The sequence below is a fragment of the Apteryx mantelli genome, chromosome 1, assembly GCF_036417845.1.
Source record: "Apteryx mantelli isolate bAptMan1 chromosome 1, bAptMan1.hap1, whole genome shotgun sequence".
NCBI lineage: Eukaryota > Metazoa > Chordata > Aves > Apterygiformes > Apterygidae > Apteryx > Apteryx mantelli.
Genome location: NC_089978.1, coordinates 168,791,243 through 168,806,712, shown reverse-complemented (window position 1 = coordinate 168,806,712; position 15,470 = coordinate 168,791,243). Strand labels below are relative to the sequence as shown.

At 36.4% G+C, this 15,470-nt stretch overlaps 1 protein-coding gene across 2 annotated transcripts in view; it reads right to left on the bottom strand.

Annotated features, from left to right (window-relative positions):
* NUP205 (nucleoporin 205) overlaps positions 1-15,470 on the bottom strand; it is a 55,463-nt gene that overhangs the window by 2,814 nt on the left and 37,179 nt on the right. For both annotated transcript variants that reach the window (XM_067311905.1, XM_067311913.1), the window contains 16 exons: positions 14,809-14,883; positions 13,959-14,116; positions 12,926-13,006; positions 11,882-12,073; positions 9,990-10,260; positions 9,403-9,501; positions 8,106-8,254; positions 7,445-7,636; positions 7,132-7,253; positions 5,849-5,987; positions 5,509-5,635; positions 4,475-4,551; positions 2,880-3,008; positions 2,218-2,344; positions 1,341-1,507; positions 553-676 (listed from right to left, as the gene is read on the bottom strand). In XM_067311905.1, the coding sequence (XP_067168006.1) occupies positions 553-676; positions 1,341-1,507; positions 2,218-2,344; positions 2,880-3,008; positions 4,475-4,551; positions 5,509-5,635; positions 5,849-5,987; positions 7,132-7,253; positions 7,445-7,636; positions 8,106-8,254; positions 9,403-9,501; positions 9,990-10,260; positions 11,882-12,073; positions 12,926-13,006; positions 13,959-14,116; positions 14,809-14,883 (2,229 nt within the window). The remainder of the gene's footprint in view (positions 1-552; positions 677-1,340; positions 1,508-2,217; positions 2,345-2,879; positions 3,009-4,474; positions 4,552-5,508; positions 5,636-5,848; positions 5,988-7,131; positions 7,254-7,444; positions 7,637-8,105; positions 8,255-9,402; positions 9,502-9,989; positions 10,261-11,881; positions 12,074-12,925; positions 13,007-13,958; positions 14,117-14,808; positions 14,884-15,470) is intronic.

The following is a 15,470-nucleotide window of genomic DNA, read 5'->3' as shown; positions in this document are numbered from 1 at the left end:
ATCTTAAGCTACAACAGATACATCTGCAAGAGCACACCTTTCCTAAAGTTCCTAAAACTTCCCTTTTCAAAGGAAAGTTTTGATCCTCTCAATGATTTTGTGCATGACTAGTTATTTCCATAAAATTAGTAATGTTTCCAGGATTAAGCATACGTACAGTTAACTACAAGACTGTGAACTCCAGCTGCTCTAATAGGCATCTCAAAGTACTTTTTTGAAGTACTTCTTCCACCACACTTGTAGATATGTGTAACTGTGTAGTGGCCCTGGATACTAAACTTAAGAGTTGGGCTGTAATACTTCCTCCAGCACAATGCTGTAGAACGTCCTGGCTCATCTTCCAGTCAGTATAGTAACTTGAAAATATTTACAATAGCAGAACAATTCCCTGTCACTAATTTAACTATCAATATTACAAAGTTCTCTTCTACAAAAAATATTTTTTCAAAGTGGTGAGAAGACTAACTGGTATTTAGGTGAAAACCACCTGATCCTATTTCTCTGCTTTTCTAGAGCATTGCCTTGAGGGTTATTTCAATTTTAAAAGGATACAAGAACAGAGAGAAAGCAGCTTGGCTCGGTTGTTTATCAGCTTCACCAGGCGCCGTCTTGCCAAAACATATTTCTGGGCAGTGGAAATTTTGTCCACCCCAGCTGGCATAACTGATTGACACAGCTGTGATAACAGAGAAGCAAGAAGATTGCAGCAAATCAGAACAGGGCATTAAAAGAAATAAACAAATAAAATTACTTATCAATAACCCTGTCAGCTACTACTTCTCCAAGCCAGTGCGCTCTATTCTTAACTCACATAACCTTGCTGACCAAAAAATTAAGAAATTAAATGCAATCCCAAGCAGCTTTTCTAGCAAGGAAAATGTTCATTCAGGATCTCAATCAGTTTATTAGTTCACTCTGATAGCACCACAGTCATTATTCCTCCACATAAAGTATCCATTCTCTCTCTAACCCAGTCATCTTGGCAAAAACTGATGCAAAATTCACAGCTACTAAAGCTGTACATGGTACATCTATTTATTCAAGAAAGATAAATGAAAGCAGTCCTAAACCGTTAGCAACAATTTTCCAGTATAATTGAATCACTCACAACTTTTACAAAATTAAGCCTGATATCTTCCCCCAGATTTTAGGTCACCCATTCCATGGATCCTTTCATCAACAGTAGAAAGGAACATGCACAAGAACTGTGACCATTTACTTTCCTAAGATGCTTTAGGGTCTCTATTAAAGCTATGTCTCCATCTAAGCTACAAGCAATAGATAATCCATTAGATACAATTTACTCAGGATAAAACCTACTGAGTCAGCAGAACTGTTACCTCTTTTATTTCATCTGGTGGGAGTTGTTCCACATTTTGCAGCTTGTTAACACTCTGACGATGGCTATCATAGTAACTGAAGAAATCATTAGTGCTCTGTTTCAAGAGGTAGACAATAATGCCCAAACCAGGCAAGCGCCAGTATGGGACCACTGGTGCTTGTGCATCTAGAAAAGATCACCAAGTTAAAATAAATCAGATTTTATATTAAACTAAATAAATAAATCAGTAAAGTATCCTCTCTATCACTAAATTAGTGAAAAATATGGAAGCACTGACAAGTTTATTTTGTATTTCTGTGCAGAAGTAATACAAATGAAAGTCGATAAGCAAAGTTCTGAGGCTGCAGTACTAGAAGGCAGTCAGTATAGTACAGTTCAGAGTGTGGAATATGAAATTTAAGTAGATCACGAGGCACAAGTGACATACTATTTAAATGTTTTAGCCATTCAGCTGCATGACAACACACTGTAAACTGTTGTTCTGTGTCATAATGAAGAGTTCCGGTCAGCAACAAAACGCACCTTGCATGTTGTAAATGAGGTCCTAGTTTCACATGCTTCAGTCTAGCATAGCTGCTGAAAATAAAAAATCCTCATCTTCCCTTCCCCCCAATTTATGCTATGTATTTACACCCACATCCTTGTGCTGATACATGTGTTTCTGAGGCTGCAAGGAGAACCCTGCCTTTGGCCACATTCGTTTTAACTTGGATTAGTTCCCTGATTTGGCTTAGTGCAGGGCTGCATGAGCCTAAGAAAATGGGTAGCCATAAGATGGCTTCAGGTATTTGGGAAACTACACCCTCTGATACATTACTTTTTACTAGCCCAAATGTCACCATTCAATGTCATAAAATAGCGAGCCAAAAACTCACCTTGACGAGGTCCATCTCTGTTGGTTGACTCTGACAGGCTGGGAGTAAACAGACAAACAGTGTGCTGAAAAGTGGGGGCACTTTGTAACATAAGGGACTCACAGTATTCCATCACATTGGCACAGATCTGCAAAAAAAAAAAAAAAAAAAATTGACAGCAGGTCAATTACAACACCTATAGGCTTTGCCGCATTCAAATTTAAATGGATACATGTCAATGAACAATAAATTTTGCTCTGTCTCTTCTCACTAGAATGTGATGATTTAGTTACAACCTCTCTTCTATTTCAAGTCTAGGCTTCTTTCCCAAATCTGCTAACTACAATTTCCAACCAATTTTAACTCTCCTTTGCCTCTAACTTCCTGATGTCCATTGCTCTCTGTACCCTGAATTTACTGTTAAAATTCCTGAACAGTTTCAAACTCCAAAGTTGACAGACTTTAGAACCAAATTAAAAATGGTTGCTAATGCAAATATAAGTAACCAAATTTTCAAGGTTAATTTTAAATAGACATAAAACATGGAATCCTACCAAACTAAAGACAGTGCAGAGCATTACTACTCTTTAAAATCATGGGCAAGTAAGGCAACTGAAGAAATCAGCACACCAGCTAAAATTTCACAATTTGAGACTGAAGGTTTTAGCAGCTTGTTTCCTCACCTGTTGCATGGCCAACTCAATCTCATCCCTCTTGTTCACCCTGTCTCCCTCTGCATTATCATCTTGCAGTTTAAATTGACGCAGTTTGTCTGAACCACCAAAACGACTTAGAAGTCCTAAGCACTGGCGCTGTCATAAGAAACCAATATTTTAATCAGAATCTCAGCAAAGGAAGTGTATGTTCCTTTTCATTTTTAAAAGCAGAAAAGTGATACATATTTATTAATAGAAATCCCAAAGACTCTCAAATCTCCTAACATATAATAGAAAGATAGCAATGCAAAAAAAAGTTAGCCCTTTGTAAACTAAAATTTAAAACACAATGCTTTAGCCCACCTTTAATTAATTTAAAAATTAATGGCACCCTAAAGAAGCTCCTTGAAAACTGAAAGCAGTTCAGAAGTGAACAACCTCATGTTTCTTTCAGATTATACTGACTAGCATCAATGACTAAGTTTACCTATTTCTACTTAAAAACAGCTTGACCTAGCTAGATAAACTGATGAGATCTGGAGATAGTAGGTTGCAGAAAAGTGGAGTGAAAGAAGCCAATTTGCAATAGTTTCATAAAAAGTAGTAACGATCTATAAATTTGGTTTTAGTTTATATATGGCCATTAAGATTACTAAAGTGTCTCAGACTAAGTCAATTTTTTGTGGTACATGTTAAAAAAAGATATTGAAGATTAATGTTAAAGATTCATTGGTAATTACTTTTGCAGAAGAGTAAGACATTTAAATCCTTTCATTACTTGATGAGAAAGGCTACAATAACAGATGAATAATTTGCACAGTTGTGCTCCTAACAGCTAAGTTTTTAAATTAACAAATTAAACCTCCTTATAACAAGAAACCTTTCTGTTGTTTCCCATGGGAGTTCCTTGCTGACAGGATGCAGCAGGAGAACACTGAGTTGCAGTTACAGCATTACAGCAATCTTTTACTGCTTGCTACTTTGCTTTAGGCTGATCTGGCCAGTAGTCGCTATCAAAGTGTCCAGAGAACACATCCTGCTCTTGCAATCAGAAATATTTAATAGTGCAGCCAGTTAGTTTGCAAAGATGTATTTCTTTACCAAGGCTTTTGCTCACATGAATAACGAGGCTTCAAAGAAATTGCTGGATGATGAACGCTGAGCTGTAAAAAGGTCTGCAATGATAACTTTTGATCAAGATCTACCATCTTGAACTTTAATTCTCATTTCTCAATCAGTGTTATTCTTAAAAGGGGAGCAAAGAAATAAACACTAGCATGCTAGATAATGCAGACTCTGAGGCTGGAGACATGCTTGTGGCAAAAGCGGTAACAGGATACTTTTGCATTATTTCACACGCTTGGATGTTGACCTCAAATTCTTCCTCTCCGCCACATATGGTGAACCCTAAGCCAAGGGGGGAAACAAAGTCCCTGACTTCATTTTTATGTTGCCAAATGTTGTCTTTTCTACTTCTTTGGAAGAAAATATATATGTATCTTCTTAATGCTGGAAAATATCCATTTCATAACTGCTACTACTCAGAGTATAAAACCAGAATGAAACTCTCATCTACATAAATAATTCCAAAAGAACAAGTGTTAAATATACAACTTTATTACCTGAAACCGGCCTATATGTCCTTGTAGTTCCATCTGCGTCCCTTCATTAACATCAGTGTCCAGCTCACCTAGCACTCCTAATAAAATATACAGCCACTGACTTAACTGGTTTTCAAAATAACACAGATTTATATTTTTCATATATTCAATTAAGTAGAAGAGCTGGTGAGAAAATTTCCAGCAATATATACAAGTGACATTTGGCACGTTTTGTTAGAAAAACATTCAGATCTAAATGCAGTTACTAGGAGATGCATGTGATTATGTAGCTCACTGTTCTGCTAAGAAGAGGGGAGGGAGCGAGCGAGCGAGGGAGAGGACACAGAAGTAGCAGTTGTGTAAAGCACTGTACACTAAGCAAATGAACTTTGGCCATGACTATAGCTCTGCACTCCTCTTTATTATAGTCAGACATCCCTCCTGAACAAGGAAAAATATTTAGTCAAAATAGAGAAGTGATTTTAATATGGTAAGCAAGACTGCTAGCATCCAGAAGAAATTGCTAGATCCGTCATGTAATGATTAGTCCTTTCTAAAGATAAGTCACCCAAGAGAAGTGTCACTATGCTAATCCACAGTGCTTCTCCCTGGAAGATTTTTTTTTATATATAAATTGAAATGTAGAAAACATTAATAGTGACAAAGATATAGGTATGCAAACAATTTTCTGCCTTCGTTTCCTCAATTGAAGAATTTGCTGAATGAAAAAACTCTTTGAAGACATCACATGCACTTTGAACACTACTATTTGCAAGTCATTTCAGAGACGAAAAGTACTTATATCAGGTAGCATAAAGAAAAGAAAATGGGAAGTCAAAAGCATATCGACATGAGCACTACAGCCTCTGCAAATCCACTCTATTTACTTCAAGAACAATTATTTAACATTTCCCAATCTTTCCCAGAGCTGAACATCTCAAAGAAATTCTATATGTAATAGATATTCCATTATATGTCTTACTGTTCGTTTAGAGAAATGAAACCCTGAGATTCATTCAAATGTGTTTAAGAGATTTTAAATCTGTGATTCCTACCAGGCAAAGCTGCCTTGCTGATTATTCCTGTCAAGAAGGCCAGTTCCTGGAGAGACCCAACACTAACATCTTGACACCTCAGGATTGCCTGGATAGTATCCGAATGGGAAATTAGAAACTGCAACACCTGTACCACAGGAAGAAAAAGGAAAATACAGGTGACCCAAAATTTAGCAGTTCGTAAAAAGAAAGCAATGATTTACTTTTGTGAGAACTTTAGAGTAATTTCTCATACCAGTGAGAATGTTATCAAAGAAAAAGCTTACTGACAGAGCAAGATGACATATAATTCGGTTGAACAAGCAGTAACAGCAATACTTTAGCATCTTTTGGAACTTACCTGTCCTGCTGCTTGCAGGTGTTGTGCCATGCTGGACGTGAGGATCACTTGGCATAGCTGAAGAGCTGGAAGAAGAATCTGGCGATAACGTTCCACTGGAGCAGGAATGAAGACTGGAGGTTCTCTCATGCCAAACATCCTTAAGAGATTGAAAAGAAAAAAGCTTAATGGTGCAAGAAAACTGAAGCCCACTAGCAAAGCAGAGCCTCAGCTTACAACCACACCCAAGGATCTGCAAACATGCATATTTCAGTAATAGGTCCATAGTTAAGCTGTGTTTACAATGGGAAAGTAGCACATTTATGATACATAGCCTCTGCAATTTACCTAAAAGGTTGCTGTCAGACATTTTCTCTACACAGAGAAGATTGCTTCTTTTTACTACACTACATTCAATTAGATTACTTTGATGCAGAGATACCACATCTGTTTTCTTTACTAATCCTAAAGTAAAACTAAATCTTCCCAAATATTTTAGGAAGAAGTACACTTAATTCTAAAGCCACTGATAAGTACAGTCCTCCACAATCTCCTTATTAGGTGAGACAGGCCAATATCTTATACATGCCAATTGGCTCTTTTAAACAAAGTACTTGTCCAAGTCTTAATTTTTTGCAATGTGTTTCAACCCCCACTGTGTCACAAAGAACTGTATATTTAAACCAAGGACTGAAGCTTGAAATTAATCAGTGATTTCCCCTAATTACGCAATTTCTTTGTGATCTTCTCTCAGTCATCTCACATAACTAACAATACTGCAAAACCCCATGAAACTCGTCAAGCAATATATGACTGTGAAACGGTTCTACAGATTATGAAATAATTCTGAAACTGTATTTACTTCACTGCTATATCCTTAGTGCATTATGGGGGAAGATGAATTGTGCACTCACTGTTCTACAATTGCAAGCCCCCAAAAGAAATTTACAGCATAGACCATTTTTCAGACATTATATTTAGCTACTGAAGATTTCAGCAACTTCAACAAATAATTGAATTAAAAAAAAGAAAGAAATAAAAGTACATGGACCACGTTTCTAAGGAATCAGACAAAAAAGGAAGATTTTACATTCTATAAGTAATTGGACATAAAAGTACAACTTCACACTCGCTGATCTGGAAATTTTCAGTCAATAAAAGATAAATTTAAACTAAGTTACTGATAGGTTAAACAAACAAACAAAAAATATATATGCAAATATTTACACAAAAGACTCAAGGCTATAAAGACACTTTCAAAACTGTATTATAGTTTCAAAATCAGCTAGGGAACTGACACATACCCTTGATGGTCTGTTTCTGGTCGCATGTCATATACTTGACACTGTGCCAGCCTCACAATCACCCCAGATCGCAACAGTTCTAATGCCCCTTGCTGACTTTTCGCTATCCTGGTGAGGAATGCCTAGAGGACAGTAGAGAAGGAAAAGTATTAGAGATGAATAATAAGACTTACTTGAATATTTTCTCTCTTGATTTTAGCACCATTTCAAATACTCTTATTTAACAAAATACTTTTGAGTACAATCAACGCAAAGTATTGACAAGCAACTTCTATTTAAAAACACCACAGAACTGTCCCTGAAGTGCTCTTACCATTTTGGACTCATAGGTGTACAGAGCTTTAAGTAAAGGGGGCTGAGGTGTGAGTAAGCTCTGAAGAGTCAGATCATCATCTGCCAGGCTATCCACAAGCACCTTCAGGTAGCCACTATTGGAGAGATACAATAGCCACTGCTGCTGCTTGTCCACTGAAACAATACGGTCAAGTAAAGCCAATGCCAGCATCTGGGACAGCGCAAAAAAAAAAAAAAACACAAATCAAAAACAAACAAAAAAACCCAAACAGAATTAAATCTATCAATGAGATTGATGAGATTTCTTATAAATGTCTAATAATACAAAATGCTAAAAAGTTGCTTCTAACAGCTTCTTAAAAGTAGAATACTTCTCTATACTAAAAGCACAATCCTTTATTTTGAAAATATTTTAAGCTTTTCTGACATTTAAAATTTTCTTACTTTTAATCAGAGGGCCATGTGGCTTTTTCTTGAAAAACAATGAATGTGTTATTATGTATGTCTCTACTGTTCACTAGTTTGAAGAAAATGTGGAAGGACAGAAAAAAGTTCAGGTGAAAAAGTAAACTACAAAAAGAATGTTCTTGTTTTATAAGATGAAGATTCACTCTCTGCACAGCTGTATAATGTTTTATGAAAAAAACAAAATAGTGACTGCAAAGGAACAGATATTTTACCCGGCCTATCTCATGACCATCGCAAGCATCCCGACAGACCACCTCCATGAGGGCTGCCCCGTAACTCTCAATAATTGCCATGTTTTCGCGTTGCAATTTACTGAACACATCTTCAGGAGCTGTCAGACGTTCCCACATTGTTTTTTTAGCTGTAAAAGGTAAGTAAAACAAAAATAAAGGAAAAATACAAAGACTGACAGTTCACCATTAACTTAGCTATAGTAAAGCTGAGGCTACACTCTTCAGGGCACTCTCTATCTAGAAAAAGAAATACCACAAACAAAACAGAAGGAGCTTTTTAGTTTAAGTGCAAACATTTTCCTGCAAATCCATTCTTTCTTAAATATGACACACAAGCCAGAACAAAAAAAAAAAGCCTGTATACTTATACCACCCGTGTAAATCGTCTGCTTAAAATTTATTCTAAGATACAATACATGCAACTTAGAAAATCTATTAAGCTTAAGAACTTTCACTGGGACCAAAACACTCAGTCTGAAAGGAATTAAACAGGATGATTTCAGTGTGGAAGTGCCAAATCCAAAGCAAGCAATAAGCTATAAAGGGATCATAACAACTTCACCAGTATTTTCACTACTGTAGTTCAGAAAGCCGATTAAACAACAGCAGTATGCTGCATGCACAGGTACTAGCCCCAAATTTGTTTTCTTCATCTTCATCCCAGCTGTGAGATGAGGTAATGATTAGAAATGCTGATGAGGCCAGTATTCAAGCCATTAACAGAGAGAGAATGTGATATTCACCATAAGCCCTCTTGGTTGGTTAAGCAGCAGATCTGACTGGCTTGGAAAACAAATTTTTTTTGTTATTTCTTTTTCCTAGGGGTCTTCAGCTAAATAAACAGAAAGAATATCAAAGACTTTTTGAAGTTTCTCCAACAACAACAGTGTGCCATGAGTCCAGGGAGGCACTATATTTCTACAGCTTCACTGTTCTAAAGTAGGTCCATGTAATCCCCAGTCCCTTGACAATTTTGTAGTTACAATGCGTAACTTGTTAAATGGACACAAATTACATATCTTCTTTAGTGCTGGAGGTCAGAACTTAATATTCTCATCCTGAACACATTTTGAATACATATGTAACTAGGCAGTTCAGAAGAAGGCAAGACTTGCACCATTCAGAAGAGGAGACTAATTTCAGGTGCTCCTGGAAGAAGACAGTTTCTATCTACATAATCTACCTACTTCCAAGAGACAGTTCAGCATGCCTAAACTGTCCCATTCTGGTTTAACAATAGTTTTTTGTTCTTTCTCAAAACACAGTTGTACCATACCTGCTTCTAAAGTGTCTGGTTCATCTGGTCTCTGGGCAATCTGTAAATAGTAAAGCAGTGATCCATAAAGGTGCGTCCTCACTCTCTGGAAGCCACCACCTGCTCGTAAAAATATTCATAATCAAAACCAAGTAGATTTAAATTCCATAACACTGTCTTCCACTGACCCGTAATTTAGCTTTCCTATGCCAGTGCTGGCAAAAATAACCAAAATAAGTTTTCTTAAATCAGAGCTTTATTGTTTGCATAAAAATGTAGTTATGACAGTAAATTCAGCAAGTTTACACTGCTATAAATATGGCAACATGAAATTCCCTTTACGGCTGTTTACACTGTACACCTCTCTTCAATTGTGGTTTAGATGGAAAAAAAAAAAAGAAAAGAAAATGGCATTATTAAATTTATTCTTCTTAGTAACATCACTTAAAGGTATCCATAGTAATCACAGAAGATGCACAGAATTGCCTGGAGTAAAAAAAACTCACTTCAGTAACGGGAAGCAGTTCAGTGCATCTTTCCACCTCCTGGCTGTTAGAATTCACATGCACGCAGACACAAAAACACACACAGTACAAAATTTAACGCACCTGTTTTCAAAATGAAATCCAGCAGCTTTTTTAAGATGATGTGGAGGGAGGAGTCACCGATGGAAGCAAAACCCACAGATATGCCCTCAGAGCCAGGCGATGAGGTGAAAGAACCATCCAGCATCAAGACATACTGGGACTGTCCTGACATAGGGACTGCAAGTGGCTGTTTCTGCTCTGTTTTCACAGACTGGCTCAGGTGGGCAGTCAGGGTGAACACAGCCCCTGCTACCACTGGCATCAACTCCTGAGCCGCATCATCATCTAGGATCTTAACACAGAAGAATAAAAAAATAGAAGTGTCTGATTTCATGAGATGTTAAAGAAACTATATAACCTCCCACAGCTATTTCATTTATATATGCATAAGGAATTCATTAATAAGGCCTTATTTAAAACAAATCAAAATCAGTAGCGTCATACAAAACACATCCAGAAAGATGAGCTGAAACACATTTTAATTGAGAAGACCATTAGCCTTCTGGTGGTTATTCCCACAAGCCATGGTCATGATGATAATTAGATCTGAATGGGAGCAAGGAAAAGTCCAGGTGTGCTGACATTTTCGTTGCTCTATTTGTAAAACACCTAAACATAAACTAGAGAAAGAACAACCAACACACACTTAGCTTTATGGCTATTTAAGAAAAAGGTTTCCATTAAAAAGGTGAAGATACAATAAGGGGTCAGTATCAAAGAAGCATTAAGAAGGTGTGGAGAAACACTAAAGGGAAGTTAGCGCACACTATTTTAGTTCACATCATCATTTAAAAAGTAAACCCAGTATCAATATCACTAACAATCAACTTTTCTTTTAAGCATATACAGTTGCTTAATACAGCAGAAAAATTTTCTGCAATTTTTTTTAGCGAAATTTTTGTTAATTTGAAAAAACAATCATCTTTAGTTTCCTTTTAAAAAAGTTAGAGCCTGAAACAACTTCTCTGTAAATGTTTCAGAAATCAAAGAAATTGCTTTGACCAGTAGAGGCCTCTCTAGTTTCCCAATTTTTAACTTTGTTCACATAAAACCCAAACCCACATTCAACTAAGAACTATTTTTGGAGAATTTTTAGAGGAAAAAATAATGAAAACTACAACAAAAAACCCCCAAAGTTACCTTTTCCTTGAAAAAAATATAATATTTTCGTATATATTTCCCAACACATAACTTACCTAATCAGGAGAACTACATACAAAATACCTCTCACAATAAAACAAAAAAATATATAAGTTTTAAAGCTCAAGCAGCCTAAACAATACAAGGATTCTTCATTACATTTTGTCTTTGAGAATGACTGGGTCAGTAGTAATTGTCTAGTTTGTCTCAAAAATTATGGCTGTAATTCAGCAGTGAAACACCTAGACTTCTGATATTTTAAGACAAAGCAAACTCTCACATTTCCAGAAGCCCTTCCAATTGTAAAATCTTTACTTCTTCTACTATGATGCGTCATTCAACTCTTTCATTTTTCAAAAGAAGCAGTGGTAGGATTTGCAGTGAACCACCTAAATGCACTAAATTAACAAATGCAGTGCTCTTTGCCTTCCTCTCCTCAGTGAATTGTTCCATGCTCAAAATCAATTGTATCCTTTTCACAGACCCTTTCCAGACTATCATCATACTGGATTATACTGAAATGCCTTTGAAATCTGTCACTATATGGTTTATAGTTCAACAACAGACATGCAAGAATACAGAATACCCCTTCTGTCCCCGGCACATAAAATTTTAGCAAAGTAGCAATCAGAAAACTGCAGATTGACAACTAAATGCAAACAGATGCTTTTGGATTACAACCAAGAATGCTACTTGACAATTAATCTCCCTTTGATATAAAAACATATAGCAACAAAGTTCAAGGAGAGGAGTGGTTTCCAGTAGAGCATTACCTTGTCATGTACATCTTGTAAAAGATCACGAATAATCAGTTGTCTGTCCTCAGCCTGTATAAGATCTTGGGGGCAGGCGGTGAGTATAATTTCCACCAGCTGTCTCCATGACTCTAAAGCATGCCTCTTAGCATGGAGACATTGCAGCAGCTTGTTCCGTTCCAGTACGTACTGCAGGATAGTGTTGATCTCCTAACCATCCATGACAAAGCAAATGAGTTATGTTATGGTAAAAGAAGTTGATAACACAGACATTTCAAGATGACAAGTCTTATCTGTTAGCAATAGTCTTTGAAAAATAAACGGCATGTCTTCAGTTTATCAGAAACAGGCTGCTATTAATCACTTTAACAAGATAGGCCAATCCATTTCTAAGGTGCTTTTCGCAAGGCCTTTTCACTATGAATGTTTTCAAGCTCATAACAAAAGAGTTTTAACTAGGGAAACTCTTTTTTTAATGTATGCTTTAAAATCAGAATTTTAAAAGCAACTGTGAAAAAGCTATTTGTACTTTTTTTTTTTTTAAACATTTTAGTCTGAGTCATTTCTCTATCAAAGAAATTTACAAGTCCATTTAGCCAATTTCAGCAAAACTTAAAAGACAGTAGGAACCTCAGAAAAAAAAATTTCCTACAGGTGCACAGAAACTATATCTAGGTAGAGGAAAAGAGACAGAAATTAGCATCCTTTCTGAGAAAAATGGCAAGACCAACTTTGCTGTTATACACTGGATTTGTCAATAGCCAGCCTTGAAATCAGCATGTCCTACTCTTTGTACAGCGGGGTGGGAGCTGCAATTGTTATGGCAGATGGGGACGTAAAAGGTTCAAGAAAAAAGAAAACATTCTCCAGTTTTGCTGTTTAGAGAACAGTATGCTAAGAAGTAGTTTCTCTTACCAAATAATTTAATGTTTTCATTTCTTAAGGAAAGACTAACTCAAACTTTAGGACTCAAATCCACAAACTTTCATTGTAAAGCAGACTGCTTGATGGTACATGAAAACCATCAAGAGCAATGACAGTAATTTATTTTTCTATACTTACCTCCATAAGTAAAGGTCTCTGGCCTATTGCTGCCATTCCTTGAAGGGCATTGACTTCCGCAACCAAAACTCTGTGAAGATACTGGAATTGAAAACGAAAAAGCAAACTGTTAATCACAAGAAAGGTGTATTTGTCCCTACTAGAAGTGTTTAGGAGATAGCTATATAATAACAGAGGCAACTGAGATTCCAAGTAAGCTTTGTTCATTTTTTAAAGTTTCTCCCGTTTCATTTTCTAATTGCAGCACTTTAGCTGCCCAGTCTCTCTCACTGCACTTCTCATTTTTGCACTCCTTCATTTCCTTCTTTCCTGTTCCTAAGTTGCTCTATCCCTACATCAATTCTTCTAACACACCACAATCCCTTTCCCTCTTCAAGCCCCACAGTAGTCCACTTGGACAGGAATAAGGGTTTGTTTCTTCTAAAGACTAAAACACATTTTACAATGTGAAATAACTGGTTACTATATGTGATAGCTGTGTTCCTATCACCATTAAGATCATTTCACTTCTACATTACACTCCACTCCTACTCTATCCTTTGTCTTTTGAATCAAATTTTTCAGGACTATTATACATTTGCCACAAGTACTATACTTAATCATCACAATGTGCCACTATCTTAACTGCAGCTTTTAAGAACTACTGCAGTATACACAGTTCAGTACTGTGGACGCATGAAATATACGAAGTAGAAATCATATCTAGAATATCATTTAGGTGTTTTGAGATGGGAAAAACAATTAGGATAGAAAATAGTTCCTGAAAGTCCTTACACTGATGCATCAGTCTAGAACAAAAGAGAAATCAGTCTGTACAAGACAGAAGAAAAAGTTAATCCAAATAGTTTGGATGGAGGAAGACAAATTATACACATATCTGAAACAGCAATATTCTTTAGGTGAGAACAAGTTTCAAAGTATTATTTGAAGTCTTCAAGCTATTTATGATCACTAAAAAAAAAAAATCTTTAAATTATTATCAAGTCAAGATATGAATGGCATATGTAACTTGAGAACACAGACCACTGCGCACCTTGGCATTGCAGACCACTTGCCCACGTGCATTCTTGTGCTCACAATTAGCAATGACTTGTTCGATCTGAACTCGGTCAAAAAAATCCAGTTGCAAAGGCTCTGGTATGTCCTGACTGAAGTCAATTGAATCCAGAATACTTAAGATCTTCCTGCGTACTGGAAATGTAAGTCAATTCAGATTGTATCCAGAAACATCAAGAGAAAAGCTGACTGACAATAGGAGCCTAACCTTTGTAAATCCAAATCTTAATGTGAAAAGGTTCAAAAGAAAACATTAACTCTTCAGAAAGTGCTATCAATCTATACAAGGAGCTTAAGAACATTTTGTAGAGTCTTAAATTCTTAATTCTATTATAAACTATTTTTCTCCTATTAACCCAATATTTACAAATGCAAGAGTCTAAATTTTGGCTCCTAAATAAAAGCAGGCTGGTTTTCAAGGAGAACCATGCAGGTCTTTTGTCCAGACCTAAAAACATAGTAAGGAATCTAAATTTAATCACTTGGGATTTAAATTCTTTGCCATGAAAATACAAATATGTTCAGTCATAGCAACAGTGTCACTGTGGTTACTGTCACCAGTAAGTTTACAGAATGTCACCTCCCATTTTGCCCTTCCACAGATGCTTAAACACAGACTCTCCTACCTTCCTTTCCAGTCCAGTATTTTCTACTCACTCCAACCACCGTTATCTCAAAACTCTAAAATTCATTTTTGTCATACTAAATAAGTGTTCCATGTACTATTACTGTTTTGAAAGTCTACTATTTTCTTTTTCAAAGTGTCCCTTCTACAGGCAACCCTAAACGGCAGGGACCAGAAACTTAACCTTAGCCAGAATGCTTACCTTTGGAGGCAGTGTCAAAGTGGAGAAACCCACTGACTGATCGACTTTCATCTTCCATCCCTCCTTCACCATCGGCTGAAGGTAATGAAACATAATTAATCACAAGATTTAAGACCAAAAAAAATCCAACTACTTTATCAATACAGAAGGAGAAGACAGACAGAGCATACAGTGACAAACCTCTCATGTGCAAGTCATTAATGGAAATACAGCTTTGACTGATAGCAAAATGAAAACAACACTTAGCACCTAGCAGAGGCTAGCCAATTATCAAATACAAATTAGACAGTACTGTAAATGCCTAAAAAGACCCCCCACAAAAGCTGGGTTATGAATAATTGCAGTTGGATGAACACTGTCAAATCACTAGGCTGTCTGGACCCAGTTTCTGGTAGTCAAATCTCCACAAGGATGAGGACAGCATGCAGATTGATAAAAGTGAGGGAAAGTTCCATGCTGCTGCAGCCCATTAAGATTACATGAGGAAAATAAATGGAGTAACTGGAAGTTAAGGTTTTTATTGCCACCAGTTTATATTTCTCTTGATTCACTTCTACTCCATCCTGAAATTTTGGAATTTTTTTCTTTTTATTAACAATAGATTGTAGGTCACATTGTGATGAAAGAGCATTTTTGTGATGATACAGTGTCAAAACCCAAAT